Below are 14781 nucleotides of genomic sequence, written 5' to 3'. Positions count from 1 at the left end.
ATCACACTCTTAAGCCTCCCTGGTAAGGTCTATTCGGGGGTTCTGGAGAGGAGGGTCCGTCGGATAGTCAAACAGGAAATTGCAGGTTTCTGTTTTAGGTGATGAATCATTTTGAGTTCCATACCTATGAGTCCAGCGTAGGCTCGCAGGCATAGGCCTGTAGAATCTTTCAAGCATCCGCTTGCTGTCTGATGAGAAGGCTGACAGTTACTGAGGAAATCAGCAAGTCTGGACCTGCAAAAGCACAAAAAGCTCAAAGTCAAATGCAAGAAAAACAGAAGACATTCGTGTGTGATTTTGTTTGCAATTCAATGTTGGCTGGATAAACAGTTTTAAGTTTATAGTCATTTTTAACAACATTGAAATACTCAGGTTCTTACTTTACATTCTTTCGTCGTTAATTTTTGTAAAACTTTGGGTGCAAGTACTAGCTTTATAAGCTGATGTGGAAATTTTGTGTTTCCATCTTTGGTCTTTGTCATAATCTGTAGTTTCTTTCCTCTTTTTTTATATCGAAAAAGCTTGAATTTATTCTTCCAGAATGTCAGTTTTTTTCCCAAGTACAGAGAAAATCTTGTTTAAGATTGAATTTATGCATGAACAAATTGTATGGAAGTACCATGAAATTATTCTGTTCTACAATGATTATATAACCCTTCTCCCATCTAAGCCAGTATCTCCATGGGCTGTGACTGGTGGCAACTTGTCAGAGACAATCAAATTGCAAGAAAATAATTTTTTTACTTAAAATCACACCAAACTGACATATTTGCAGATATCATACAAATATGGTATGCATATTACACAAAGTCTTAGCAAAATCTGGGCCAAAATATACTGGGAGTACAGATAATTATTGCACCACTTTCTCATGACAGAATTTAGTTTTTTTGACACTATCTTAATGGTTGAGAGAATGTTGTGTTATAGTGGTGTAATAGTTCTATCTGGTGATTAAAAAGTCTCTCACCAACCTAGCAGTCATTTTGTCACCAAACATCAAGCAATATGGAGTTAAGAGAAAAAGCTACTGAATGAGGACACCGACGAGGACCAGGTTGACCTGCTGAAGTCTGCAGTAGGTCTCCTTGCTGCTGTCATCAAGAATGGCTGAGCCACGTGGAGTTTGTGAAGTCCATTTCTTCTTGTTGTCTCCAATCAGTCACAATTTAGCTTTACAAGTCTTTCACAAAATGTTTTGGTTTTCTCACGCTATCCGACTCATGACTATAACAACTATATTGTTTAAACAGTTTGAGTTTGGAGGTTTTTGAAATTTTTTCTGCAGGGTAATTAGCTGGCAATTGATGATACCACACACACTGGCTTTTGGGCTGTCTGGGAAATTTGTAGGCAGAGTCCTTTTGCTCCAGCAGCTTTTTGTGATACATGTGCAGGTTGTGCATCAGGACATGGGCATTTTTGTGTTTTTTTAACCTTTGTGTCTTTCACTGTTCTGGGGCTTAAGGTTTTTCCTTTAGTTCCCTTCAGGTTTCTCTTTAAGACTGGAGGGTCTATTTGTCTGTGAATGTCTCCTGCTTGGTATGCTGTCAAGGTGTGGAGATTCACTTGTGTGGCTTTCTGCAAATCATGGTTCCGGGGCTTTCGGGATCTGGCTTATTATTTTTGTGCAGTGGCTCTTTGGCTGGCGCTTGCTGTCTGGTTTGTGGTTTTGTTTGCCTCTAATTGGGTTTGGAGGCGGGATGTACTTGAATATATGGCTGCCATACTGACACTGGTGTAGCACAGGTCTGCTGTTGGTGGCGACTTTGGTATTTTCTTCAGTTTCAATTATTTTTGAACTTCTCGTGTAGCTCATGCATTGATGTGTAGGCATTTTGTTTTTCTTGGCTTAAAATGTTGTGGGGTTGTGTTAGGGTTTTTGTATGGTGGCTTTGTCAGCGCTCTTCGAGATTTATTATGGGATTCTCTGGCTATTTATATCATTATATAAATATAAATATTTTGAACAAAAGTGGAAAGACTACTTAACAAATATACTCAAGTAATAGTACAGTTAATCTGTTGAACTTTTACTCAAGTGATAGACCCAGTCACTGCAGATGTTATGGTGGACTTTTTTTTCTTTCCTCCTGATTTTAAATTACATGTTTACGTTCACATTTTTACTCAGTAATGTATGGGATTTCAAATGTAACTAAATACAATATTTGAAAAAAAAAAAAAACATACTCAAGTAAAACTAAAGATAATAATCTTTTTCTTTCGGCTGTTCCCTTTTCAGCGGTCACCACAGCGAGTCATTCTCCTCCATCTAACTCTGTCTTCAACATCTTCTGTCCTCACTCCAAGTATGTCCTTGTCATCTCTAACTTCATCTATATATCCCCTCTTTGACCAACCTCTTTGACTTTTTCCTGGCACCTGCACCTCTAACATCTTTCTACCAATATACCCACTGTCCCTCCTTTGCACATGTCCAAACCATCTCAGTCTGGCCTGTCTAACTTTAACTCCCAGTTGTTCAACCTATACTATACCTTTGATGACCTCACTCCTAATCCTATCCATCCTCATCCCTCCCAAGGAGAACCTTAACATCTTCAGCTCTGCCACTTCCAGTTCTGTCTCCTGTCTTTTTGTCAGTCCCACTGTCTCCAAACCATACAGCATAGCTGCTCTCACCACTGTCTTGTAAACCTTTCTTTTGACCTTTCTTGCCACCCTTTTGTCACAGATCACTCCTGAAACTTTTCTCCATCCACTCCATCCTGTCTGGACCCTCTGCTCCTTGTAGCCTCACTGTTCCACCTGGCTCCCTCTCATTCACACACATGTATTCTGTCTTTCTACGGCTGATTTTCATCCCTCGTCAGAGCAAGGAAGAAGGGGCTCAGAGACGATTGTTGATGCAGTCCCACCTCCACAATGAAGCTATCTGTTACTCCTACAGCACACCTCACCACTGTCTTGCTGTCCTCATACACGTCCTGTACCAGTCTAACATAGTTCTCTGGCACTCCAGATTTCCTCATACAACACCACAGCTCCTCCCTCGGCACCCTGTCATATGCTTTTTCTAAATCCACAAAGACACAATGAAGTTATTATTTACCCTCTCTGTACTTCTCCAGCAACATCCTCAAAGCAAAGATAGCATGTGTGATGCTCTTTCTTGGCATAAAACCATACTGCTGCTCACAAATAGTCACATCTTGGCTTAGTCTAGCTTCCACAACTCTCTCCCAGATCTTCATCGTGTGGTTCATCAACTTAATTCCCATGTAGTTGCTACAACTACTACATCACCCTCGTTCTTAAAGATTGGCACCTACACACCTCTACTCCATTCCTCTGGTATTTTCTCACTCTCAAAAATGCCATTGAATAATTGAATCAAAAAACCTTATTGCCATCTCTCCTAGACATTTCCATACCTCCACTGGTATGTCATCAAGTCCAACTGCCTTCTTCTTCTTCATCCTCTTCAAATTTTTCCAGACTTCATCTTTACTAACCTTTTCTACTTCCTGGTCCACAGTTTCTATGACCTCTACTCTTCTTTTCCTTTCATTGTCTTCATTCATCTGCTTCTTAAAGTACTCCTTCCACCTTCCTATCATACTCTCCTCTCTCGTTAGAACATTTCTAGCTTTAACAAGCCTTACCTGCTGCACATCCTTTCCAGCCTGGTCCTTTGTCTTGCCAGTCAATAAAAAGTCTGTCTCTCCCTCCTTAGTGTCCAACCACTTGTACAACTTATCATAAGCCTCCTGTTTTGCCTTTGCTACCTCCCTCTTTGGCGTACGTTGCATCTCCCTATATTCCTGTCAACTCTCTTCAGTCCTCTCTGTTCCATTTCTTCCTGGCTAACCTCTTCCTCTGGATAACTTCCTGCACTTCACTATTCCACCACCAGGTCTCCTTTTCTCATTTTTTTATCCAGAGGCCACACCAAGTACCTTTCTGCCTTTCTCTCCAAACACTGTGGCTTTAGTAACCAAGTCATCTCTCCCGCCCAGAGCTTTTAATAACTTCTTTCTGATCTCCTCACACAATTCTTCCTTCCTCAACTTGCACAATTTGGTCCTCTTCTCTGCCTTTACTCTTTTCCTCTTCATCACCACTCCTCCGACACACCACCATCCAGTGCTGACGGGCCACACTCTCCCTGGCCGCAATCTTACAGTCCACAGTCTCCTCAAGTTACCTTTTCTACACAGAATGTAGTCTACTTGTATACTCCTGCCTCCACTCTTATAGGTCACCCTGTGTTCCTCCTTCTTTTGCAAATAGGTGTTGACTACAGCCATTTCCATTCTCTTGGCAAAATCTACTACCATCTGTCCTTTCTTATTTCTTTCCTTAACACCAAATTTGCCCATCACTTCATCATCTCCTCTGCTTCCTTCACCAACATGCCCATTCAGATCTGCTTTCATCACCACTGTCTCCTCCCTGGGAACACTCTCTATCACTTCATCAAGATCCTTCCAGAATTTCTCTTTCTCTTCTACATCACATCCAACCAGTGAAGCATAACCACTGACAACATTAAACATCAGATCTTCTACTTCTACCTTCAGATACATCACCCTATCTGACACTCTTTTCACCTTGACCACATTCCTTGCTAACTCCTCCTTTAGAACCACCCCTACTCAATTTCTCTTCCCATCCACACCATGGTAAAACAGCTTAAACCCTGCCCCGATGCTGAAAGTCTTGCTGCCCTTCCACTTTGTCTCTTGTACACATCTACCTTCCTCCTCTGCATCATATCAGCCAGCTCTCTACCTTTGCCTGTTATTGTTCCTACATTTAGAGTTGCTACCCTCAGTCCTACAGTCTTGCCTTTCCTCTTCTCCCTCTGTCTCCTGGCACGTTTCGACTAACAGTAGCACAATTTCTGCCAGAACCCTGTTTGTCAACAGCACTGGTGGGGGTTGTTGTTAACCCGGACCTTGACCGATCCGGTATGGCAGGGGTGTCAAACTCCAGGCCTCGAGGGCCGCTATCCTGGGAGTTTTAGGTTTTTCTGCTTGATTCAAATGGTTTAATTACCTCCACACCAAATCATTAGGTTCTCCAGGAGCATGGCAACAAGTCATCCATTCAAACCAGGTGTTTTAAAGCAAGAACACATCTAAAACATGCAGGAGAGCGGCCCCTGAGGAATGGAGTTTGACACCTGTGCGGTATGGTGTCACTTGGATGAACTCAAATGTTAGTTTTGGCAGAAGTGTTTTATGCCAGATGCCCTTCCTGACACAAGACTCATCATTTACCCGGGCTTGGGACGACCACAAAAGATACACAGGCTTGTGCTTCCTAGTGGCTGGTTTGTAAGTATAGATAATAATAATAATGACTTAAAAAAGTGCAAAGTACACAAAATTCATACTCAATTAAAGTAATGTGAGTAAATGTATTTTACTACTTTTCACCTCTGATTTTGAGTACTATCACTATTGTTCTGTTATTACTTTTAGTTTTATATTCACTGCTGTTATTGCTGTCAGTTATACTAATTTCATTTAAGTTTTTTAATTTAATAGCCATTTCATAATTTACAGATTGTTGTTATGCAACTCGACACAAACACAACTTAAAAATTTTTACATAAGAAAACAACATATACAAAAAATGTATTTTCAATAAGCAGAAAGTACTTGTCAATTATGAAAGTATGTGTTTTCTTCTTTTTTTAATCAGTTTACTAATTTTTTCTCTCTTTTGCCCCCTTCTTTGTCCCCTTTGTTTTTGTTATTTCCGTATTGTACCCACAGTGGACTACATTTACATCAGCATATTGGGGGGGGGGGGCAGTTTAAAATGGATTCCAGATGCCCAGGTTTATTTTGTGAGTCAGTTAAGAAAAAAAGTGCAATTTTTAAAAATTTCCTGTGACACAATAGTAAGGCTCTGTGACTCACACAAGAAAATTGAGAACCCTCATGAATGTATTGAAACATTTTGGAAACCACCTCACAAATGCTGGTCACAACTTGTCGCAACAGTTGAGCAGCTGTGAGATACTACCCTTACCTGCACAGGTCATCTCTGCGGCAGAAGCTCTGCTGGTGGAGGCAGTTAGGCTGAAGAGTCTCCATGTCCTGGTAGGAGCAGGAGGGCACAATGGTCTTCCGCCTCCTCTCACCACATAGGGTGTTGGTGCAGGGACAGAACAGGACACCAAGGCTGTACTCTTCTGGTACCCGCTCCAGGAAACGCCTGAGAGCCCGGTGGCACTTATACTGGTTGCATCGGTTGGACCCTGGCATGGGCTTGGTGCAGGCAAGGACATACTCGGAGCGTAGAGAACCACATTTCTCATACAGGCCACAGTCCTGTGCTGCCTTCAGACACTGGTTTTCATCATCCATTTGCATGAAGGATGAGGCTGTGGGATAAGAGTGAGGAGAAAAAGGGGATGGGAGAACAGAACAAGAATACAGAGGTTTCAGAAAGTATTTAGACCTTGTTCACATTTTGTAATTCTGTTATGTTGCAGTCTGATGCAACAATCAATGAAACTATTCTTTTTTCCTCAAAAGTTGGGGAATTTAGGAAATGTAATAGAACTACAAAGGAATAAGATATTATATCTAGAATAAGATTTGGACATACAGGATTAAATAGTACTCTTAAAATAATGAATAAACATTATACAGGTTATTGTAATTATTGTGGAGAAATAGAAACAGTACTTTGTTTTCTTAGAATGCAACAAATATGTTCAGGAAAGGGAGGTATTAATTAAAGAGTTAAGTAGTGTGGAAATGTTTATCACCATTTTATATTTAGCCACCATTTTAAAAGCTTTAACAAGGAGTTGTTTAGTTTATCTGGAAAGAGAGAGATAGGTGGCGAACACCCTGGAATGTGAGCAACGGACGTTTCAGCAAGGAAGGGGGAAGGAGAGACCTTTGACCTCCAGATAAGGAAGGCAGTGACCCACCCTCTGGAGGAGGGGGAGCCCAAGTTGTAAAAACCAGAGAACATCCTTTGTTTCCTCAGACAATCCTGGGGTGATGGCTTGACTAGTTTTCAAGNATGATCTGTATCTCATTCCCATTGATTGTCTCCCAAATGCATTTGGTTTTATTATTGTATGAATGTTGACTAAGGGTGTTTGAATAAATGTGTTAAACATTAAGGTAACGTCTCCAGAAGGTCTTTCCCAACAACCAACTCGGGGAGGTAAAGGTAGTTTTTCTCAACAGTAGGAATAAGAATAGGTTAGATATTAGCGGGTTGTTTCAGAGATCGTCAGGAGATGTAGTTTTTTGTAGTATATTTAATTTCCTTAGAAGAACGGGTATTATGGGGAGGTTATAAGCATCTGGTCCATACTCCAACCTGGAAGGTGGCGGTAATGCACCTAAAAGTTGTTTGCCAACCGCCATAAAAAAAAGAAGAAGAAGAAGTGAATTATAGCAGGAAACAAAGACACAAGGAGCAAAGACTGAACAAAGCCCAGACTAAACATAAAGGCAAATAAATAATAAAATAAAAGAAACAATAAACCCAAAAGAAAACTCAAAGAACAACCCAAACAAAACCCAAATCCTGACAGGGAGAGATACTGTAAATTGACTGTAAAATGAAAGTAAAATGTCAGATTAAAACATTCCTCCTGCCTGATGATAAAGAGATATCAACTGAGGGACTCACCTGCCACCAGAGAGGCCATTCGAGTATCTATTAATGAGTCGTCATAGGGAGAAATTTCCAGCTCGTCCTTCCCTGTAGAAACATCAAAGATTAGCAAATGCATAAGTGATCATTTACTTTACAAAGAAAGCTTTCAAGATGTGAATAAACACATTTATGGTGCCCTAAAAAATAATTAATACGTCTTGAACGTTTCAACGTTTTGTCATGTTGCAACCATAAACTCCAAAGTATTTTAACATGATTATATGTGATGGAGCTGTGGTTTTGAAATAAAATTCATTCAGGTCAGTTTAAAGAAATTTCTCTCCAGCAAAGGTCAAGAATATATATATTTAAATTCACTTTTAGTGAGAGCCATGCTAGTTTTCTTCTCACACCATATTGTCTTTTCAGGCATATAGTTCTCAGTGGGCTGGTAGCTTCTCACTGCAGAGAGAAACAGAGGGAAACTGCGAGCCAGACGTAGAAACTACCGTAAATGCTCGAAAAGCTGTATTGCATTAAATGAATTCTGGAAGGTGTGTGAAAGCTGCTCTGGCAAAAAGGAATAACCATAAATTGTAGAAAAGCTGTGCAGCCTAAAATGAATTTCTGTCAATTGTAAAATCATCGCACCACCAAAAATTAAATATTGTAAAATATTTTTGAAAAACTGTGCTGCCAAAAATGAATTGTAATAAACTGTAAAAAAAGCTGTGCTTTCTAAATAAATTACTTAAATTTGAATTCCCATAAAAGTGGGAAAGCAGTGCCGCCTAAAATGAATCAAATGAATTGTAACAAAGCTGTGCCATCTTAAATTAGGTTTTGTAAAAGCTAGAATATTATGCCCCTGGAATAAAATACTCTAAACTGTAGCAAATCTACACTGCCTCAAATAAATGATCATAAATTGTAGAAAAATTGCACAGTCTAAAATTATTTACTGTAAATTGTAAAAAAGTTACGCTGTCTAAAATGAATTACTGTAAATGCTAGAAAAGCTGTGCTGTCTAAAATGAATCAACTAAAAGTTTAGAAAAGTTGCACTGTTTAAAATGAATTACGGTAAACAGTAGAAAAAGAGCTCAGTGAATTCCAGCGTAAACCTGTGATAGGCTGCCAGTCCAGTCGTGAAATTTCCTCACTACTAAATATTCCAGTCAACTGTTAGAGGTATTATAACAATCTGGAAGCGATTGGGAATGACAATCAACAGCAAAGTGTTAGGCCACATAAAATCACAGAGTGGGCTCAGTGGATGCTGAGGCTCATAGTGCACAGAGGTTGCTAACATTCTGCAGAGTCAATAGTTACAGACCTTCAAACTTCATGTGGCCTTCAGATTTGGTCAAGAACAATGTGTATGAAGTGGGTTTCCATGGCTGAGCAGCTGCATTTAAGCCTTACATCACCAAGTGCAAAGTGTCAGATGCAGTGGTGTAAAGCACACCACCAATGGACTCTAGAGCAGTGTAGATGGGTTCTCTGGAGGGACAAATCATGCTTCACTGTCTGGCAGTCAGATGGCCGAGTCTGGGTTTGGCGATTGCCAGGAGAACGGTACTTGTCTTGACTGCATTATGCCAAGTGTAAATTTTGGTGGAGGGGGATTATGGTGTGGGCTTGGCCCCTTAGTTCCAGTGAAAAGAACTCTTTAATGCTTTCAGCATACCAAGATAGTTTGGACAATTTCATGCTCCCAACTCTGTGGGAGGAGTTTGGGGATGGCCCCTTTCTGTTCCAACATGACTGAGAATCAGTGCACAGAGCAAGGTCCACAAAGACATGGATGAGCGAGTTTGGTGTGGAAGAACTTGACTGGTCTGCACAGAGTCCTGACCTCAACCTGAGAACACCATTGGGATGAATTAGTGCGGAGACTGTGAGCCAGGTCTTCTAGTTCAACATCAGTGTCTGTCCCCACAAATGCGCTTCTAGAAGAATGGTCAAAAATTCCCATAAACACTCCTAAACCTGTGGACAGCCATCACAGAAAAGATGAAGCTGTTATAGTTGCAAACGGTGGGCCAACATCAGATTAAAGTAAACCCTACAGATTAATAAGAATATCACTCAAATTCATATGAGTGGGAAGGGAAACGAGCAAATACTTTAGGCAATATATTGTATATAGTTACATACTTTTTGCACACTTTGCATTTTTGTTCTGTATGGTTGGTTTTGTTGACTATTAAGAAAATATTTCATTTTTAGTCTACATTTTAATGAGAACACTTTGTATTTTTGTTGCACATCCTGTTATCTATTATATTATTTTCTGCTTATACAACATTTTGTAAAATTGCAAAAAAGCAAGCCACTTGAACAAATCAAGTAAACCGGATATTTTTAGTGAGTGATTCAGATTAACCAGAGTTCATAAAGTGAACCAAATTCACCAGCTCATGTCATCACATTCTTGATCCACAAAGCCAACTTAGCATTTGACATATTGACCATTTCACCTCTGTTACTACCTCGCTTCATGCCACAAAGGCACATCAGAGTTGGGTTGGGTTCCATTAAAAAATAATACAGAAACAGCCAGAAAGCATCTAGTGCCGGCTTGAAGTGTTTTGTGAAAGCGCCTTGTGTCTTCATCTAGCCCAGTAAGATACTGTCTTTAACCACATCCTCTGCCAGTATTGCAAATGGAAAATATATACTGACTACATTTAAAAATGTTGGTTATGTCAAGACTCTATGGAGGCAAAAATAACTAACAATCCAGAAAGTGAAATCAATATTTAAAAATAAAAGCAGAGAAAAAAATTATTTATAGAAAAATCAAGAATGTTAACATTAGTCATGTCTGATATCAAATTACTCAGACATTCTATCACAAATCATTGATAAGACGTCAAACATAATTACATTTTCCTTATCTTCCAGATGCTCAAAGGGAGAGGAAATGATCCTGTGATGTCTTCACTTATCTGTCTGAATTCAGCTGAAATGTACATGTTCCATCACTTTCCTGTACTGAACTACTTCCCACCAGCTCATTAAGAAAACAAAGACCTCCTCCATCTTCAGAGCATGGAGGGTCCCAAAGATAAAGACAATAATGTACTTGTTCTAAAATATTGCTTTAATTTTGTTATTTTTAGTGCATGTAGAAGACAGTGAATAACTACATAGATCTAAAAAGATGTTCACAGTGCAGGTGTCTGTTTTTAACTCAGCTCTGGATTTCAACATTACTGTAACATTAAATATACAATTTCACATGTATTTTATCTAAGTGGATTGCCTAAAAAAGTTTGGTTGTTATATAGAGTCTGAGTGGCTTCTGTCAGGGAGTGTAATCTGTATTTATTCCTCATATTGAACGGCAACCTTCCTTAGTTAGTTTATTGTGTTGCTGTGCGGTTCCTAATTAAAGTGGAAAATTTCTCCCGTAATCAGCAAATTACATGTACAATAACTTGTACAGATTATCAGGCAACAAACCAAATCTGCATTTTCAGTGTTAAAAGAAAAACATATTAAAAAATAACACAAATAGTATGTTGCTACTACCTACTGAGTGATTTCAGGAGATCTTCAAATTGGCTCTGCGATAGTCGAGTGTTAGGAAGATGACAAAGCTGGACTTTCAAGAGCAGGGGTTCTCAAACTTTATATTCAAAGATGCAAATCTGATTTCCAGACGAGGTCAAAGGTCCTGAACAACTAGTGATAAGCAAATCCTGTTTATTGAATTAGCTTGAAGCCAAAATAAATGGTTCTGCTTGCCTACAGTTGTTTGCTTGTGAACTTTTGACAATAAAGCTCAGTGTGGACTGATTTATTAAATATTTTACCTTAAACTTTATCAACTTAACTATTATTTTTGCCTTAGCAAAATAGTAAATTATACTTATTCAAAAACTGGTTCATATCATTATCATCATATGTCAGAATTAAGTGATACTGCAACTGAAAATGAGCCTGTACAATTTTCTTGCAATTTTGAAACAACAACTAGTCTCTAACAGCTTCAGTCCAGTGAGACACTGGCTTAAACATGAGGTTCCAGCATCCTGCTCTAACAAGGTTTGAAAAAGAGCCAGAACTGAAGGTTTGTTGTGAGGTTTAGTGAGCTGGTGATTCACAGTCCAGGTCTCAAACATCAGAACTCTGTCTATAGTATGGTGTGATGGTCTCACTCTGGTCTTTGCTTGAGAATAATATCTATACATGCTACGCTAAATGCATGTACATGTATGAAATACATGGAAAATTGTGAACATTGGTTGAAAGTGGGCAATAAGCTTGAAATAATAAGAACATTATCAATTAAAGTTTAATTCTGTCTATTTATGTCATGAATGTTGGTGTTTTGGTGTTTTTGTTATTTATCTGGTATTTCTTGTGTTGGTTTAGTTGCCTTTTGGGTTTCTTGTCACTATTCACCTCCCCAGTAATTTTTCGGTCACGCCTGCCACGCCCACCTCACCTCCTCCTTGTCATGTCCACAGCTGCAACCAATTTTCATCTCTCCCTCTGTCTTTAAAAGCCAGTCTCTGTTCTCCATTCTTCACTGGGTCATTCCTTTTGTTTTTGCCATGCTCGTCGGTTTCCATGCTTTGCCTTGCCATTTTGTATTTTGTATTTGTTTTTCTTTGCTGCCACGCCAGCCTTTTTTTTGTTTATATTTTACTTTATTAAACTAGTTTCCTTTTAAGATGAGTCTGCGTTCTGGGTTCGCCTCCGTCTCCCCCCCTTCTGACAATTTAACTGCTGTTTTCACTCCAGAATGCCTTGATGGTCTTGAGATTTCATTTTACCCTACGCAGATTTAGCATACCGTGAGCCAAATGCAGTAAAGCAGCCCCAGAACAGAGTCGAGACATAGCTTTCTGTGCTCCATGTTCAATGTGATACACACCATGATACCAAACAGCACAGTGACTACTTTTCACCCACTGATTACAAGACTGAAGACACCTGTCATGCTGATTACAGGACACACCATAGTTTAACGTGACCCTGTGGACAAATTTGTTTCAATCTTTTTATCCTTTTTGTTTGTTTTTTAAATAATTCTGTTGAACCAAAATTCTAAATTAATGACTGATTAAAGACTGATTTTTTTTCTTTTATATTACTTTTGTTTTTCTTTCTTGGATGAAAGGGTACGAACCACTTTGTCCATGTCTGTATTAAACTTTACACAGTAACAGGAATACAAAGGTTTTTTTTTTAAAAAGGTAAATATTTTGCAGCAGAGGTTATTCCGGTAATTTAGTGCTTGCTGCACAGGCACATCTTACCTTATCACATACACATCTCATGATCAGGACAGTGATGCCCATGCATCACCCAAACAGTCCAGAACCACCACTGCACAACCACAGGAGAGGAAAACAACACATTTCCTTTTTCAAAGGTTCCTTCATGAATCCATCAGAACAAAGCCTTCAAACCTACACCATGAACAGGCACTCAAACTTCTTCAGGACCTTAAAAGGTCTTTCAATTACAACCCAAGCAACTACTTTTAGCCAGAAGTTTATCTATGATAGGCACTGAAAAACAAAGGTAATCTGAGTTGGGAAGAGTACTGATGTTAAAACATCAGATAGTACAGCTCAGACAAAAACCAAGCAAATATCTGACTTATCCAGTGGACCGGAGTCATAGCAAAGAAAATGAGATTAACACACAAAAGAGGAAACACTGACAATTAATCTTTATAAGCTGCAGCACAGCCTCATGTTTCCATGTAAGAATCTTTAGATTTCTTTTAATGAAATTAAAAGCCTAGCAATCCATGAATGCATATCGCACACCACCTTTAATATCAGAGTTTGTTATGCAAAGAATTGGTGGAGTTGTAGCCATTTTGATCAAACTCTGATAATAATGTTACAATGACACACAATTTTACATACAAGTTCACACTATATTGCAAGAGCTGTTAGTGTAGCATAGTGTTAAGTATGGAGATGACTCCCAGCTACCCACCACATCAAATCTTAGTTCAGTATCTGTAAATTGAGTTATAGCCATTGTGTTTGGCATGTTTGATTAGCTGTAGTGGACATCTTGAATTGAGTTGATTCCTAAAATTAATCAGTTGTACATGTACAGAAAATAATTATTTCCTGTTAGTTTCAATAAAAACCGTGCAATGTTTTTATGAGATATTTTGCTACCAGACAAACAGAGTTAACTCCAACAGTTAATACTGAAGTTTTAGGCAAAGATCTTGCACAGTGCATAGTACTCAGAGTGTGAGTTGAGGTTGCCTCTCAATTATTACCACACCAGTGATTGACTCAGTGTCTATGAAGTTCATTGACTTATACCTATTTATGTGTTTTCTAAGGTCATCTGGCTGTGGTGGCCATTCTGAAATGGGTTGATCCCAAAAGTTAATCAGTTGTACATGTATATCCATTAATTACTTTCCAAGAGTTTCCTTAATATATGTCCAGTGGTTCAAGAGATATTTTGCTTACAGACAGAGATCAAACCCAAACAGACACAAGGGACATTATTGCCCACTTCCCAAAGGTCGTCTGGGACAAGCTTTATGCAGATGTCTGTCCCTGAGGGTCTAACATAGAGAATGTTTTTAGTTTTCGAGATGAGCCTTTTTCTTGACTGGAATTGAACAGGGCACACAAATATACATCCTATAGTCTTACTATCACTTGATTTCAAGAACTAAAGTATCGAGAGAGACACTCAAACAGGCTGCACTGTCAGGTTCTGAGAGTTCTGCTGTGTTTTGTGCCTGCTGCTTCATGTTTCTCCCGACAGGTGGCGGTGGTAGACTGGTGGTGCCTACAACAGGTGTGTTGCATCAGGAGCTCGTTTAGGGGGTGCTTAAGAGAGGCAGCTGCCAGCACTTCGGTGTCAGAGTGTACACTAGTATGGTACGAGTGTTACCTCCTGGCTCAAGCTCTCGTTCTGTGTATCTGGCTCATGCTAACCTTGCCTTGTTCCCTAGTGGATTCTATTCATGCTGTTTTTGTCTCATTCCAGGAAAGAACCTTACTGAATATCAAGTCTATGTCTCAAGCCAGTGCAACCAAAGGATCTAGTGCTATCGCATGCCGAAGTGTTCTGTTGGCAGTTTTCTCTGACAGCTTCCTCCTAGACCGAAACCTGCTCACCCAATCTCCGCACCAACTTACCACCAGCACGCCACCTGCCTCGGAATCC

General features: G+C 39.4%; 1 protein-coding gene across 1 annotated transcript in view; it reads right to left on the bottom strand.

Annotated features, from left to right (window-relative positions):
• LOC108228912 (GDNF family receptor alpha-4-like) overlaps nt 1–14781 on the bottom strand; it is a 66807-nt gene that overhangs the window by 3864 nt on the left and 48162 nt on the right. The window contains exons 3-5 of the mRNA XM_037977536.1: nt 7639–7710; nt 6010–6364; nt 125–234 (exon numbers count right to left, since the gene is read on the bottom strand). Coding sequence (XP_037833464.1) covers nt 125–234; nt 6010–6364; nt 7639–7710 — 537 coding nt within the window. The remainder of the gene's footprint in view (nt 1–124; nt 235–6009; nt 6365–7638; nt 7711–14781) is intronic.

The sequence above is a fragment of the Kryptolebias marmoratus genome, linkage group LG9 (assembly GCF_001649575.2).
Source record: "Kryptolebias marmoratus isolate JLee-2015 linkage group LG9, ASM164957v2, whole genome shotgun sequence".
Classification (NCBI taxonomy): Eukaryota; Metazoa; Chordata; class Actinopteri; order Cyprinodontiformes; family Rivulidae; genus Kryptolebias; species Kryptolebias marmoratus.
The sequence above is the reverse complement of the archived record's forward strand: the minus strand, read 5'-3'. Positions and strand labels throughout refer to the sequence as shown.